Genomic DNA, 15,173 nt, shown 5'->3' with positions numbered 1-15,173 from the left:
AAACAACCAACACCTTTGAAACTATCAACGTGGTGGCAGCGGTGGGATCAAGTCGTTACTATTGATTCTGGAACTTGTGTCCTTCACATCTGGCAGCATTTACCCCCCCTCCCTTTTTTGTTTTGTTTTGTTTTGTTTTTAAATATATGAATGAGAGAGGGTCATGTTTCAGAGAAAGGACATTGTGGGAATTCGAAGGCCACTTTTTAGCAAGACGGAATCGGGGGGTGGGGGTGCGGAGTGGATGGATGTCATATTTTATTCTATAGACCGGGCCTGATTCCTCCACCCGTACAATTCCTGAACTCCCTTGCCTAAGATGTTCTATAAAAATAATAATATTACTAATATTACTTAATAATAATATTATTTATAAAATAGATACTGTTACATACATACATACATACATAATAATTTGATAACTAACTGACTTGCAGAAATATAGAAATGTCCGATTGACCTCAAACAGCTGTGACACTAGTATAATAGAATATGTCCTGAGACAGCTTGTTACAATACAATAGGAAAGGTGAAGGTCAACCATATGTCTTGAGACAGCTTGTTACAGTACAATGGAAAAGAGAGTGATCTCTGGTAGCATAATTAATTCTTTGTAATTAACGTTATACAAGTTCAAGAGCTGACACAGGACTAAAGACAAAAGAAGGGTAATGAAGCAACTCAATAAAAGAATTTATTAATATCAATAAGTCCACGTCGGAGATATGAGATTTTAACCCAATCAGCAATCTTAGAATAAGAATTGTAATATGATTTGTATATCTAGAAACGCCCAGTTTCTGTGCTATATATATGTCACATTTTAATTGTACTGATATGGAGAGCCGAGAGGGCAATTTGGAAGTAGAATGTAAGGGATGAATATATGGTGAGAACTGGTTCTCTCCATGGAGGTAGGAAGTAGGTATTTCAATTTCATTACACTGGTAGCCAGAAATGAGTTCATGTAAATGTCTGCTTCCCTTCATAATAATGTCAAAATAATATGCATATTGCCCTTTACCTACACCTGCTCTACCTAGTATCAGTGGAGATTTTAACCGAATAATTTCTGGGTAATTAATAAGCTTACACATACCGTTGTTATCTCGTGTCGTTCCGCATTCACCGGTATCCTCTGATGTGTGAGGGCGCTCCGTCACGGCGTACAGACTAACCGGGCAGTATGGGGCAGCATATACCCAAATTATCGGATAATTGTTTTGGCAATACAAAAGTGCATAGTTAGATTTAGTGACTGGAACGCATTATCAGAATATTTATACTTGACATTTTGAACTTTTACCAACAACTCAAATTAATTTAATTGTTTAATGAAAGTTTTCATTCACACCTCACATATTTCATGACCTTGTCGCCCCAATTACAAACTATCAGAAATGATGTACAAGCCAAGATTAGGTGAAGACAATTTACCGTTAGACTTGCAGGATTAAAACTTTGGAATAGCATACAAAGAAACGTCACTTGCTACCCTTATATATATATATATATATATATATATATATATATATATATATATATATATATATATATATATATATATATATATATATATATATATATATATATATATATATATATATATATATATATATATATAACTCGGTGAGTATCAATCTGCTATAAGACAGTGCTCTATACCGCAGTGGCAGAGCGTAATAGTTTTGTATATATATATATATATATATAGTGTGTGTGTGTGTGTGTGTGTGTGTGTGTGTGTTTGTGCACGCCGTGAAAAACAGAAGTAGTTGATAGGGTGCTGACTGGGGGCCTACTTCTCATTATTGCTTTAAAGTATGTATGAACATATGAACTGAAATTCGTGTTCAACAACTACTACGTACATCGTACCCATAGGCATCGTACTTGTAATAGCTAATAGTGTGTTATGTGTGTGCTGCAACATTCATTTTTGATCACTTGGAGACACTTGGAATCTAAAATGTTAGTAATGTTAGGGTAAACAGTTTGTACTTGATTCTGCTGTGAAAACATTCGGTGGCGCTTCACTCCAAATGAGAATGAGATATGATTCGAGAGGCTAGACTCTGCGAACTCTAGGAAATGAAATCACGACGTGTGCTACATGTAGGCCAGATGCAGGCTGTGTTAATCAAGAATGATTAAACGGTTTTCAACAAAGACACACAGCTACCATTGTAAACAATCGTGACTTCTACTATATTCGTAAAGCAAATGAAAATCTGAAATTGTAATACTAGACAATGGCACAAAATATTCGCAATACATTATAGAAAGGTCATTATTAGCCACTTTATTACCATATTAAAGTACAGAAATATTCAAGAACAATGTGTACATGTGCGTGTGTTGAGTGTATCATGATCATTACAGTTGTAGAGTTATCGCCATCTAAAAACTACTAAACGCTAACCAGATATAAAATAGATATATTAGGAAAATCTCTCTCTCTCTCTCTCTCTCTCTCTCTCTCTCTCTCTCTCTCTCTCTCTCTCTCTCTCTCTCTCTCTCTCTCTCTCTCTCTCTCTCTCTCTCTCTCTCTCTCTCTCTCTCTCTCTCTCTCTCAAATTTGAATCTTATTCTTGCTGAGCTGATCATAGATTGGTCGGTTAGATTCTATAACTTTGTACAATATCTCTGGTAGTTCTACGTCAGAGTAGACCGACGTGTTACTTCTCTCCTCCACAGACGCAAAGGAAGAACTGGCCAAAGCAACGTCATAGTACTTTACGAATGGACGTTCTTGCAACGGCGGAAACCAATAGGATTTGTTTCCCGGTTTCCACTTCAGCATCGACTCATGGAAAGGGAGACCCGTTTCATTGCAGTACTTTTGTAAAACTTCTCGAGGTGCACGGACTAAGTCATCTGACTCAATAACAATAGGACGCTGTCTTAGGACTTCTTTTACATACTTGTAGATTTCAAACATTGCTTTTAAGTCACAATATTCAGCTACACTCTTAACAATGCTATCCATCGATGTTATATCTTTGTAAACATCCACGGTCTTCATAAAGTCAGAAGTCACTACTGCTTTTTGATCCCTGATCAAAAACGTATGAGTAAATCCAGATGGTAGGTTTTCCATGTTGCCACGTATGTTGATCGCAAAATCTTTTGTGAAAACCACACTTTTTGTAGGATAATCCGCTTCCAGTCGTGCCTTTACTTCCGCAAACGCATGTCCTGGTACCGGAGGATCTGATAAAAGTGGTTGTCGTTCAACACCGAAAACATCAGCAACCATGTACGGTTCATGAAATACCTGGAACGAGGGTACTGATGCCATTGCCAGCTCAAAGACTGTTGATCTTGAACGAGGTTGACACCATAGCACAACTCGAGTCAGCGTACCTGATGAGTGATCCATGGTATTCCACTTATTTCTGAAATTAAGTTATAAGTCAAAAAATTGAATTACAAGGTGAAAGAAAAGACTGTGTATGATTTATCTGAACGCATTCAAATTACAATGTAAATGTCTTTAGTATGCCGATGTACGTATGGAGCACAACTTCTATTAGCCCACAGATTAAACTCGTCGTTGGCTTTCTATAGCAACTTGATAAAAGATCGCTAGATTTATAGGGAACCTTCAATGATCACAAGGGTAACGGCGTATATGACTACGTTTTCTAAAAAGTGACCATCCCTCAATTTCCCTTCTCAAAAACATGACCCTTCCAAATGTTTCTAGTATTTTGAAAACATGGGTTAAAATGCTGTCAGAAGTGAAAAGTACACACGTTTCAGAATAAATGGTAAAGACTCAATCCCACAACTGTCACCACGTTGACATATTGATAACTTTAAAGGCATTTGTAGTTTCCCATTACCACCAAAACATTGAATTTGTGTTAAGGTACTGCATTAGTTAATTCCCATGTTTGATCTAATTGGCATAACTGAATTGAACTCCTGAAGACCAGGTGGATGCACTGCCGATCTCCGACATTGTCGGGAGTAGGTCAACATCCTCACTCCACCATATTATCCACAATATCTTACCATTCTACTTCCCCCTTGGACTTGTGAGACCCACTCCTCTCCTCACACCACAATTAATATTCACTGCATGGATGTTAGCAGCAATTTAACTGGTATGTTCTAATATTGGAGTACAGTGGTAGTAGTCACGTGGTGGAATGTTCAGCAGTGAGATATGGAACCACAGATACACATATTATTGCTTAGATTGTTATATGGAAAACATCACACGAATCCTGCTACTACAAATACATCAATATACCAGAAGGATAGACCAAGAACCAGAAGTCTCTGGTATTAAACTCCTCTGTGTGCAAATTAACATTTTTGTCATGGTGCCGTATTTTACAGGACATTTCGATCTATGTCTTCACCCGCCCTCCGTGTCTCTCCACAAAGGTAGGGGCAATGTTTTCAAGTCAAAACGTTGTCATATTTAGCTTGTCGACAAGGGAAACTACAATTTAAGGAGTACTAAGCACCTATGAGTGTAGCTGCAATAATTGTAGCGTCTTGTTGCGGTTTTGTGGTTTTTTTCGTCTGTTTTGGTGACTTTTTAAGTTGTTGTGTTTAACCCGCACCTAACGCTACAATTCCTAGTGCAGGAATTCCAATCAGCTGGTGCGATGCGGATCTGCATCGCACGTATCAATCCCCATTTTCGCCAAAATATCGACCTACCTACGGAAAATCTGACATTTCCTAACCGTAACACTTCTTAGGAATCCTCCGCAGCACAATCGACGCCCCGATCTGCCCTTTTCCCCGTCAAAAACGGCCGCCGAACATGCGAGACTAGACAATTTTGAAAACTTTCGCGGCTACGAGATCTCGGCAAATGTATCGCGTGATCAACGACCTTCGTTTTCAAAATTGTCTAGTCTCGCATGTTCTGATAAATATTCATTGTGGACAATTATACTGCAACTAGTCGAGTCCGCCCCATTTCTCCCCACCCCTGTTAGTGTTACAATCTTAGAAATCAGTCAATTCTGGGCATGCTGAGAACGTCTATCAAGATGTCAGTCAATCGCAAAAATACGTACCAGCGAAAGAGCTCTAAATATTCCAGTGTGAAAACCTCAGCACTCTTCGAACGACCTGACAATAACACGGTCTAGATGTCTGCCTTGCCATCTGTTATGCTCTGAGGTTAGGTCATTTAGGTCAAAGGTCGCTCACTTGACTTGTTGTGTGTCAATTACCAACGCAACGTATCTTTTTATATTCCTTCTAGGAATCGTTGTGCCCAACGAGGAAAAACTTGTTTTTAGAGAAGTACTTTGCTTTTCTCAATTCCCTGCAAGATGTTGGCATATTTTCTAGTTTTAACAATAATAAATCATTGTTTTTTTCAACAAATTAATTAATTTCTAGCCTTTTTTCAATTCTGTCCTATTATTTTTAATTCGTCCAATTCTGCATTGTATATACTGTATATAACTGTTAATATATGTTATCTGTAATCGGGGTTACCAGTAAATAAATAAACGTATATGTGCATAACAGAAATATAGAAATAAATTATATAATTATATGTATTGGGGAAATCTCTCTCTCTCTCTCTCTCTCTCTCTCTCTCTCTCTCTCTCTCTCTCTCTCTCTCTCTCTCTCTCTCTCTCTCTCTCTCTCTCTCTCTCTCTCTCTCTCTCTCTCTCTCTCTCTCTCTCTCAAATCTGAATTTTATTCTTGCTGAGTTCGTAATAGATCGGTTAGATGCTATAACTTTTAACAGTAGCTCGGGTAGTTCTGCGTCAGTGTTACTGCTCTTCTCCACAGACGCAAAGGAAGAACTGGTCAATGCAACTTCATAGTACTTTACCAATGGAGGCTCTTGAAATGGTGGAAACCAATAGGATTTGTTTCCCGGTTTCCACTTCAGCATCGACTCATGGAAAGGGAGACCTGTTTCATTGCAGTACTTTAGTAAAACTTCTCGAGGTGCACGGACTAAGTCATCTGACTCAATAACAATAGGACGCTGTCTTAGGACTTCTTTTACATACTTGTAGATTTCAAACATTGGTTTTAAGTCAGAATAGTCAGCTACACCATTAACAATGTCATCTATTGGTGCTATATCTTTGTACATGTCCACACTGTTTTTAATGTGTGAAATCACTACTGCTTTTTGATCCCTGATCATAAACGTAGGAGTAAATCCAATTGGTAGGTTGTCCATGTTGCCACGCCTGTTGATCGCAAAATCTTTCGCGAAAACCGCACATTTTCCAGAACAACCCGCTTCCAACCGTACCTTAACTTCCGCAAATGTATGTCCTGGTACTGGAGGACATGATAACATTGGTTTCCGTTCAATACCTAAAATATCGGCAACCACGTACGGTTCATGAAATACCTGGAACGAGGGTACTGATGCCATTGATAGCTCAAACACCGTTGATCTTGAACGAGGTTGACACCATAGCATAACTCGAGTCAGCGTACCTGATGAGTGATCCATGGTATTCCACTTATTTCTGAAAATTACAAGGCGAAAGAAAAGACTGTGTATGATTTATCTGAACGTATTGAAATCACAGTGAAAATGTTTTTAGTATGCCGATGTATGTATGGAGCATATAACTAGTACTTCTACCTGCCTAGAGACTCGACTCGTCGTTGGCTTTCTAATAGCATTCTATATCAACTTGATAAAAGGATCGCTAGATTTATAGGGAGCCTTCAATAATTGCAAGGGGAAAGGCCTAAAAAGTGACCCCTCCCCCAATATTCTCTAAAACATGACCTCCCATATATATATCTAATATTTCAAAAACATGGGTTAAAATGCTGTCAGACGTGAAAATGTACAAAAGTCTTAAAATCAATGGTAAAAACTTGATCCCATCACTGTCACCACATTGGTCGTTTCCCATTACCACCAACACATTGTATTTGTGTGAAACTTAAAAAGTACTGCATTAGTTAATTCCCGCGTTTGATCTAATTTGCATAACTGAATTCCAGATCTCCCGCAAAGACCAGATGGGTGCACCGCCGACAAGGCCGTGTGAAGTATTTCAACATCCTCACTCCACTAATATTACAGTACAGTGGTGGTAGTCACATGGTGGGATGTTCAGCAGTGAGATGTGGAACCACAGATACACATATTATTGTTTAGATTGTTATGGAACCAGAAGCCGCCCATGATAACTCCTCTGTATGCAAATTAACATTTCGTCATGGTGCCGTATTTACAGGACATTTCGATGCATTAATTTATATTTCTTTTAGGAATCGTTGTGCCCAACGAGGAAAAACATGTTTTTTCAGAGAGGTATATTGCCTTTATCATTTCCTTGCAAGATGTTGGCATATTTTTCAGTTTTAGCAATAATAAATAAATGTGTTGCTTTTTTCAGTTCTGTCCTATTATTTTTAATTCGTCCAATTCTGCATTGTATATACTGTATATAATTGTTAATATCTGTAATCGGGGTTAACAGTAGATATCTCTGATAAATAAATAAACATATTTGTGTATAACAGAAATATATAATAACTTCATATCGAATTGATTCAGTTTTTGAAAACGATTACTATATTACTTGTAGGAAATTCTGTCAATTATCCCTCCTAACATTATTGACACAAAGTTCGAACATTGTGTGTGAAAACCGCAAACCGTAAAATACAGTGTCTATTCTGCGTTTCAGTATAGTAACCTTATCAATCGACATCCCCGTCATTCTTCGATTTTTATCTATATTTTTCTGGTGACAGGTGTAAAAGTATTTCCTACACTAAGCACGCAAAAACTTCGCTTTAGCAAGAATTATTTGCCTCTGTGAAGTTGACGATAACATTTTCAAATTGTCACTTACACTGAAAGTATTCCCAAATATAATGGAGATAGACGTACGGCAATGTCAATATGAACTAGAATAATAGTGTCAGGCTTTGACCTTAAAAATACTACTGTTGACGTCATCAATAACAAAATGACAACATGAGGAAGAGCTCTTTCCTACGATTTGTTGACAACAGACTCAAATCGACTGGGTAGAATCTCAATGGAATGACCTCACACACCGTCTTTGAACGACCACAGCAGCACATAATCCCACTCAAGACGTACCCATTTACACATTTATTTCATCTTTCCTTTTAAATAAAAGTATCAGTGCAATGTATGTATACAATGTCAATAAATGCCTTTAAAGATCTTACTACAGAAAACAAATCCCTGGGATTTGAACGTACTTCCATACTACTAATTCTGTGCTTTAACAACCAACTATGCCACAGGAAGCCGGCGTTAAAAATGCTTTTTTTTCATTGAAATATTTGAACAGGGGAAGGGTCATATTTTAGAGAAAGGAAACTGATAGAAGGTCACTTTTAGCACATCGGACGGGGGGGGGGGCACATTTTTTATAGCAAAGACCGGACTTGATTTCCCCTGGCCCTCCTCGTAATTACTGAAGGTAGCTAACATTGGGTCAACAAATTTCAAAATGGAGTCCCTGTTTAGTAGTTTACAGTATTGTACACTGAGATATAGATTTATACCATTAATTAACACGTTAGGCAGTCAATGTAAACATCTACTGATCCGACTATTGGAAATACCGTGTATAGCTATGCAAGCTTCAAACTTCATACACTTTCATATAATTAATTTTCAAATTAAGTGGTACATCATGTATAATAGCTATACACAATTTTGCAATTTCCAACAATGTGCATGTATAGGCCAAAAAGTCTTGCTTTGTCCTGCCGGGAGGCATTCAGTTTAAATCTGGTTACTGTTTGTGTGTTACAACATAAAATAATACTAGATAATGATACAAAACATTCGCATGAATTATAGAAAGGTCACTATTATCCACATTATTACCATATCAAAGTATAGAAATAGTCAACAATGATGTGCAGATGTGTGTGTGTGTGTGTTGAGTGTATCGATATCATTATATGTAAAACAATCTAAATAGAGCCAGATATACAATATATGTCTTGGGAAAATATATTTCACTCTCATTCCTTTCTCTCTCATCCTCTCTCCCCTCCCCTCTCTTTCTCTGTGTCTGTTCAGTGTCTGTGTCTGTGTATGTGTCTGTGTCTGTGTTCGTGTCTGTGTCTGTGTCGGTCTCCGTGTCTATGTCTGTCTGTCTGTCTGTCTGTCTGTCTGTCTGTCTGTCTGTCTGTCTGTCTGTCTGTCTATCTATCTGTCTGTCTGTCTGTCTGTCTCTGTCTGTCTGTCTGTCTCTCTGTCTGTCTCTGTCTCTGTCTCTGTCTCTCTCTCTCTCTCTCTCTCTCTCTCTCTCTCTCTCTCTCTCTCTCTCTCTCTCTCTCTCTCTCTCTCTCTCTCTCTCTCTCTCTCTCTCTCAAATTCGAAGTTTATTCCTGCTGAGCTCATTATAGATTGGCCGGTTAGATTCTATAACTTTTAACAGTAGCTCGGGTAGTTCTACCACAGAGACTGACGTGTTACTGCTCCTCTCAGAAACAAAGGAAGAACTAGCCAATGCAGCTTCATAGTACTTTACGAATGGAAGGACTTGAAATGATGGAAACCAATAGGATTTGTTTCCTGGTTTCCACTTCAGCATCGACTCATGGAAAGGTAGACCCGTTTCATTGCAGTATTTTTGTAAAACTTGTCGAGGTGCACGGACTAAGTCATCTGACTCAATAACAATAGGACGTTGTTTTAGGACTTCTTTTACATACTTGTAGATTTCGAACATTGGTTTTAATTCAGAATATTCAGCTGTAACTTTAATAATGCTATCCATCGATGTTATATCTTTGTAAACATCCACGGTCTTCATAAAGTCAGAAGTCACTACTGCTTTTTGATCCCTGATCATAAACGTATGAGTAAATCCAGATGGTAGGTTTTCCATGTTGCCACGCATATTGATCGCAAAATCTTTTGCGAAAACCGCACTTTTTGTAGGATAATCCGCTTCCAGTCGTCCCTTTACTTCCACAAACGTATGTCCTTGTACAACCGGCATGCCAAGTGTATATGGTGTTCGTTCAGTACCAAAAACATCGGCAACTACGAACGGTTCATGAAATACCTGGAACGAGGGTACTGATGCCATTGATAGCTCAAACACCGTTGATCTTGAACGAGGTTGACACCATAGCATAACTCGTGTCAGCGCCCCTGGTGAGTGATCCATGGTATCCCACTTATTTCTGAAATCAAGTTATAAGTAAAAAAATAATGATGTTTATCATATAGAATGTATTTAACATTTACACATTTCAAATTTAGTTAATATCTACTATTAAAGCGTTTCCTCTACTTTTCTAAATTCAGAAGCACTGGGTTCTGACTTAAAAAGCTGTTTTATTATTGAAATATTTGAACAGGGGGAGGACCATATTTTAGAGAAAGGAAACTGAGGTAGGGTCATTTTTTAGCACAATGGACTAGGGGGAGGGTCACATTTTATGCCACAGACCGGGCTTCATTTCCCTTGCCCTTCCTTGTAATTACTAAGGTCAACAAATTTCAAAATGGAGTTCATGTTTAGTAGTTTGCATTATTATACACTGGGATATAGGTTTATACTGTTAATCTACAAATGACAAGCGATAATCATTGAATGTCTACCAAGATGTTGAAAATCACAAAAACACCTACCAGCAAAAATAGCTCTAAATGTGTTAATAATCTTCTTGTGCTAATAATCTTCTAGTGCGACAACTTCTGCGCTCTTCGAACGAATAATAAACAACACGGCTACATCAAGGTCATTTCAATACAGGTCAAAGTAGGTATCTCAGTCCTATTGTTGCTTACAAATGTAGGCCTAAAAATAACTTTGTTTGGTTCCCGTTACCCGACCCCACTTACATTTTTCAATGCCGACCCCAAACTATTTTTGCGAAGGGCGGGCTGCGAAAAAAAATGACCAAAATAATTTCTCCCCAGCCCCACCCCCCACCCCCCGTAAATTCTGACCCCCTTATTACTTATCCTAGAACAAACTCACGGACAAACACATTACGCAGTGAGTGTATCTACTGACCCGACTATTGGAAATACCGTGTATAACTATGCAAGCTTCAAATTTCGTACACTTTCATATAATCAGTATTCAAATTAAGTGGTACATCATGTATAATAGCTATACACAATTTTGCAATTTCCAACAATGTGCATGTATAGGCCAAAAAGTCTTGCTTTGTCCTGCCGGGAGGCATTCAGTTTAAATCTGATTACTGTTTGTGTGTTACAACATAAAATAATACTAGACAATGATACAAAACATTGGCATGAATTATAGAAGGTCAGTATTAGCCACATTATTACCATATCAAAGTATAGAAATAGTCAACAATGATGTGCAGATGTGTGTGTGTGTGTGTGTTGAGTGTATCGATATCATTATATGTAAAACAATCTAAATAGAGCCAGATATACAATATATGTCTTGGGAAAATATATCTCACTCTCATCCCTTTCTCTCTCATCCTCTCTCCCCTCCCCCTCTCTTTCTCTGTGTCTGTGTCTGTGTCTGTGTCTGTGTCTGTGTCTGTCTGTCTGTCTGTCTGTCTGTCTGTCTGTCTGTCTGTCTGTCTGTCTGTCTGTCTGTCTGTCTGTCTGTCTCTCTCTCTCTCTCTCTCTCTCTCTCTCTCTCTCTCTCTCTCTCTCTCTCTCTCTCTCTCTCTCTCTCTCTCTCTCTCTCTCTCTCTCTCTCTCTCTCTCTCTCAAATTTGAAGTTTATTCTTGCTGAGCTCATCTTAGATTGGTCGGTTAGATTCTATAACTTTGTACACGATCTCTGGTAGTTCTACGTCAGAGTAGCCCGACGTGTTACTGCTCTTTTCCACAGAAACAAAGGAAGAACTGGCCAATGCAACTTCACAGTACTTTACGAATGGAGGCCCTTGAACTGGTGGAATTCAAGCAGGATTTGTTTCCCGGTTTGCACTTCAGCATCTCATGGAAAGGGAGACCTGTTTCACTGCAGTATTTTTGTAAAACTTCTCGAGGTGCACGGACTAAGTCATCTGACTCAATAACAATAGGACGTTGTCTTAGGACTTCTTTTACATACTTGTAGATTTCAAACATTGGTTTTAAGTCACAATATTCAGCTGTACCTTTGATAATGTCGTTCATCGGGGCTATATCTTTGTAAACATCTATGCTGTGTATAAAGTTTGAAGTCACCGATGCTTTTTGATCCCTGATCATAAACGTATGAGTAAATCTAGATGGTAGGTTTTCCATGTTGCCACGCATATTGATCGCAAAATCTTATGCGAAAACCACACTTTTTGTAGGATAATCCGCTTCCAGTCGTTCCTGTACTTCTGCAAACGTATATCAACAATGATGTGCGTATAACATTTTCAAATTGACACTTACACTGAAAGTATTTCTAACTTTATTTCCAATTCTATCCTATTATTTACTATTCGTCCAATTCTGCATTTTATATACTGTATATAATTGTTAATATCTGTAATCGGGGTTACCAGTAGATATCTCTGATAAATAAATAAACATATTTGTGTATAACAGAAATATATAAAATATATATCTTTGAACTTGAGTAGATGCGGTAAACGAGCAAAAATATCAAATTGATTCAGTTTGTGAAAACGATTACTATATTAGTCGTTGGCGATTCTACCACTTAAAGTTACACCTAAAATTATTGGCAGAAAGTTCGAACATTGTGTGTGAAAATCGCAAACCGTAAAATACAGCGTACTTCTATTCTGCGTTTCAGTAACCTCATCCATTGACATCCCCGTCATTCTTCGATTCCTTATCTATATTTTTCTGGCGGTGGCTTTACCAAGAAATATTTGCCTCTGTGAAGTTGACGATAACATTTTCAAATTGACACTTACACTGAAAGTATTCCCAAATATAATGGAGATAGACGTACGACAATGGCAATATGAACTAGAATAATAGTGTCAGGCTTTGACCTTAAAAAATACTACTGTTGACGTCATCAATAACAAAATGACAACATGACGAGGAGCTCTTTCCTACGATTTGTTGACAAAAGACGCCAATCGACTGAGTATAAAATGGGTAGAATCTCAATGGAATGATCTCACAATATCTTTGAACGACAACAGTAGCACACAAATCACACTCAAGACGTACCCATTTACACTTTTATTTCATCTCTCATTTTAAATAAAAGCATCAGTGCAATCAAAAGGGTGGATAAAATGTCTGATTTATGGTATACAGATGGTAGTCAAATAGTTTTTCCATGGAGCGAAAAGAGTACAGTTTTTATTTTCGAGTAATAGGAGAAACGCTGACAGTTAGGGATTATTGTGTTTGTTTTAGCATAGATTGCACATAGAGACATGTCTTCAAAGCAAATCCAATACTTCACTGAAATGGTTGGTAAATGAAGCCAATAGTTGATCTAACTACACACTGCATTGACAAAGCAGTTCTTACATTGTGTGCATATCGGTGTAGACCAGATAAGCATCAAATCAAATACAGTACATTGATTTGCTTTACATTGCTTTACATGTGTCTGTCTGTCTGTCTGTCTGTCTGTCTGTCTGTCTGTCTGTCTGTCTGTCTGTCTGTCTGTATGTATGTATGTATGTATGTATGTATGTATGTATGCATGTATGCATGTGTATGTACGTACGTACGTACGTACGTACGTATGTATGTGTGTTTGTTTATTTGTATATACATGTCACTTTGTTATTACGTTGTTTAGTAGGCCTTGGAGGGGGAGAACGATGTATACATGAACAGAGAACGTATATTAAAATATATAAATGATCTTGGGGCTGCACGGAATAAGCCAAAGAAACCGAATGCTATAGACGGATAAATCGACTTATACTGTTGATAATACGCTTATCTGAAACAGACACTGTATATATGTATACCATCACCTGTAGTTCCTTGCAGATTACCATTCCTACATAATACACAGATTAGACAGTTATGCCATGTCTTTCAAAGGGTGGTAATATTTACCATTAAAATTTCATGATAAATATTTAGTACCCACCAGTATTGCAGTTCATCAATTTAATCATTGCCTTGAAACTTTTCCAATATCGCATTATATTTTCATAAATATGGAATGACAATTTGGAGGCGTTGGAACCAATTTTATTGAGCCTTGAGTGATTTTCAAGATATATAGGTATAGTATTATTTTATTTCCCAGGGCACAGATAAAATTACATTTTAAGTTTTACGTATTTTATTGTGTACTGCTGGCATTAAAGAAAAAAGAAAAATTAGAAGCAGAGGTATCCATGATCTAACTAGATATATTTAGCCATATTTCCATAAAAATGTGCACCGAAATGTACCGTCACCATTTCTACACTGTACACCAGAGTCCTTTGTCTTCGAACGACAGTTTGTCTACTTCACACTATACTATTGTATTATATTAACGAGTAGAAGACTTCGAACTTTAATACAGTGAATGAGAAACTACCAGTGAAAAATGCATCTAATAACAAAGATTGATAGTCACTAGAAGAATACAGGGAGGCATTCAGTTTGTATCTGGTTATTCATATATTTATTTCATATCAACTTGAAGAGGAGTAAAATCTCGTTGTAACATCAACCATTATAAGGCTAGTTTATTTAGTAAAGTATAACAATAGTTCTATAAATGTTTGTAATTTGTTTCATCTGTGTTTGTCAACCCTTATGTTTTCAATTTTATTGACGACGATTACCTCATGGCGCCAGCTAGTGGTGAGGTTTGTAAAGTAGACAAGTGTCTCAATATTGCCAAGACTAAATACAGATCGGAAAATTTTTATTCTGTTCATATTTTTCCATTAATTTTCCATGAAATGCATTCCCTTATTTCAATATGTTTGGTAGAAAAGCAATCGTGTTATCTGTAAAACGTATTTATGACCACTATAGCTTTAAGCATAACAATACAGCAGCTCATCATTGTGTGTTGTTTTGTATTTATAGTGCTACTAACAGCAAATGACTTGTCCCTTTCATTTTATTCTTTTGTATTGGTTGAGAACTGACCATTCAAACGAATCAGTATGTGTAATTTATATGGTGTTGCCATAAAGATTCGGCAATATATCTATGCAAAGTGGTTTTAAAAACTTATATTTGTTCAAGTTGCTGACAAATGTTTCTGATTACATAACTGTCTATCGTTAACATCTATTAAATTGAAAGATTTCGATATAAACTAATGGCTTAG

The 15,173-nt window shown here is 37.3% G+C and overlaps 3 protein-coding genes across 3 annotated transcripts; all 3 read right to left on the bottom strand.

The window, feature by feature from the left end:
• Nucleotides 1–2,572: 2,572 nt before the first annotated feature.
• On the bottom strand, nt 2,573–4,714 carry LOC144443076 (uncharacterized). The gene is made up of 2 exons (XM_078132450.1): nt 4,681–4,714; nt 2,573–3,398 (listed from the first exon to the last, which is right to left on the bottom strand). The coding sequence occupies exon 2, from the start codon at nt 3,380–3,382 to the stop codon at nt 2,573–2,575; it is 810 nt and encodes a 269-aa protein (XP_077988576.1). The 5' UTR covers nt 3,383–3,398; nt 4,681–4,714.
• Nucleotides 4,715–5,232: 518 nt separating this feature from the next.
• LOC144443075 (uncharacterized) lies at nt 5,233–6,463 on the bottom strand. The gene is made up of 2 exons (XM_078132449.1): nt 5,764–6,463; nt 5,233–5,321 (listed from the first exon to the last, which is right to left on the bottom strand). Exons 1-2 carry the CDS (start codon nt 6,461–6,463, stop codon nt 5,233–5,235), a joined length of 789 nt encoding a protein of 262 aa, XP_077988575.1.
• Nucleotides 6,464–9,335: 2,872 nt separating this feature from the next.
• Nucleotides 9,336–10,142, bottom strand: LOC144443074 (uncharacterized). The gene has a single exon (XM_078132448.1). It carries the CDS (start codon nt 10,140–10,142, stop codon nt 9,336–9,338), a length of 807 nt encoding a protein of 268 aa, XP_077988574.1.
• Nucleotides 10,143–15,173: the final 5,031 nt, after the last annotated feature.

Source organism: Glandiceps talaboti, chromosome 12 (assembly GCF_964340395.1).
Source record: "Glandiceps talaboti chromosome 12, keGlaTala1.1, whole genome shotgun sequence".
Taxonomy (NCBI): Eukaryota; Metazoa; Hemichordata; class Enteropneusta; family Spengelidae; genus Glandiceps; species Glandiceps talaboti.
The sequence above is the reverse complement of the archived record's forward strand: the minus strand, read 5'-3'. Positions and strand labels throughout refer to the sequence as shown.

Coding starts and splice junctions, on each gene's coding strand:
- LOC144443075 (XM_078132449.1), bottom strand. CDS start 6,463: ATGGATCACTCATCAGGTACGCTGACTCGAGTTATGCTATGGTGTCAA. Junction 5,322..5,763: donor TGCGTCTGTGGAGAAGAGCA/GTAACACTGACG, acceptor TGTTAAAACTAG/AAAATATGCCAACATCTTGC.
- LOC144443076 (XM_078132450.1), bottom strand. CDS start 3,382: ATGGATCACTCATCAGGTACGCTGACTCGAGTTGTGCTATGGTGTCAA.
- LOC144443074 (XM_078132448.1), bottom strand. CDS start 10,142: ATGGATCACTCACCAGGGGCGCTGACACGAGTTATGCTATGGTGTCAA.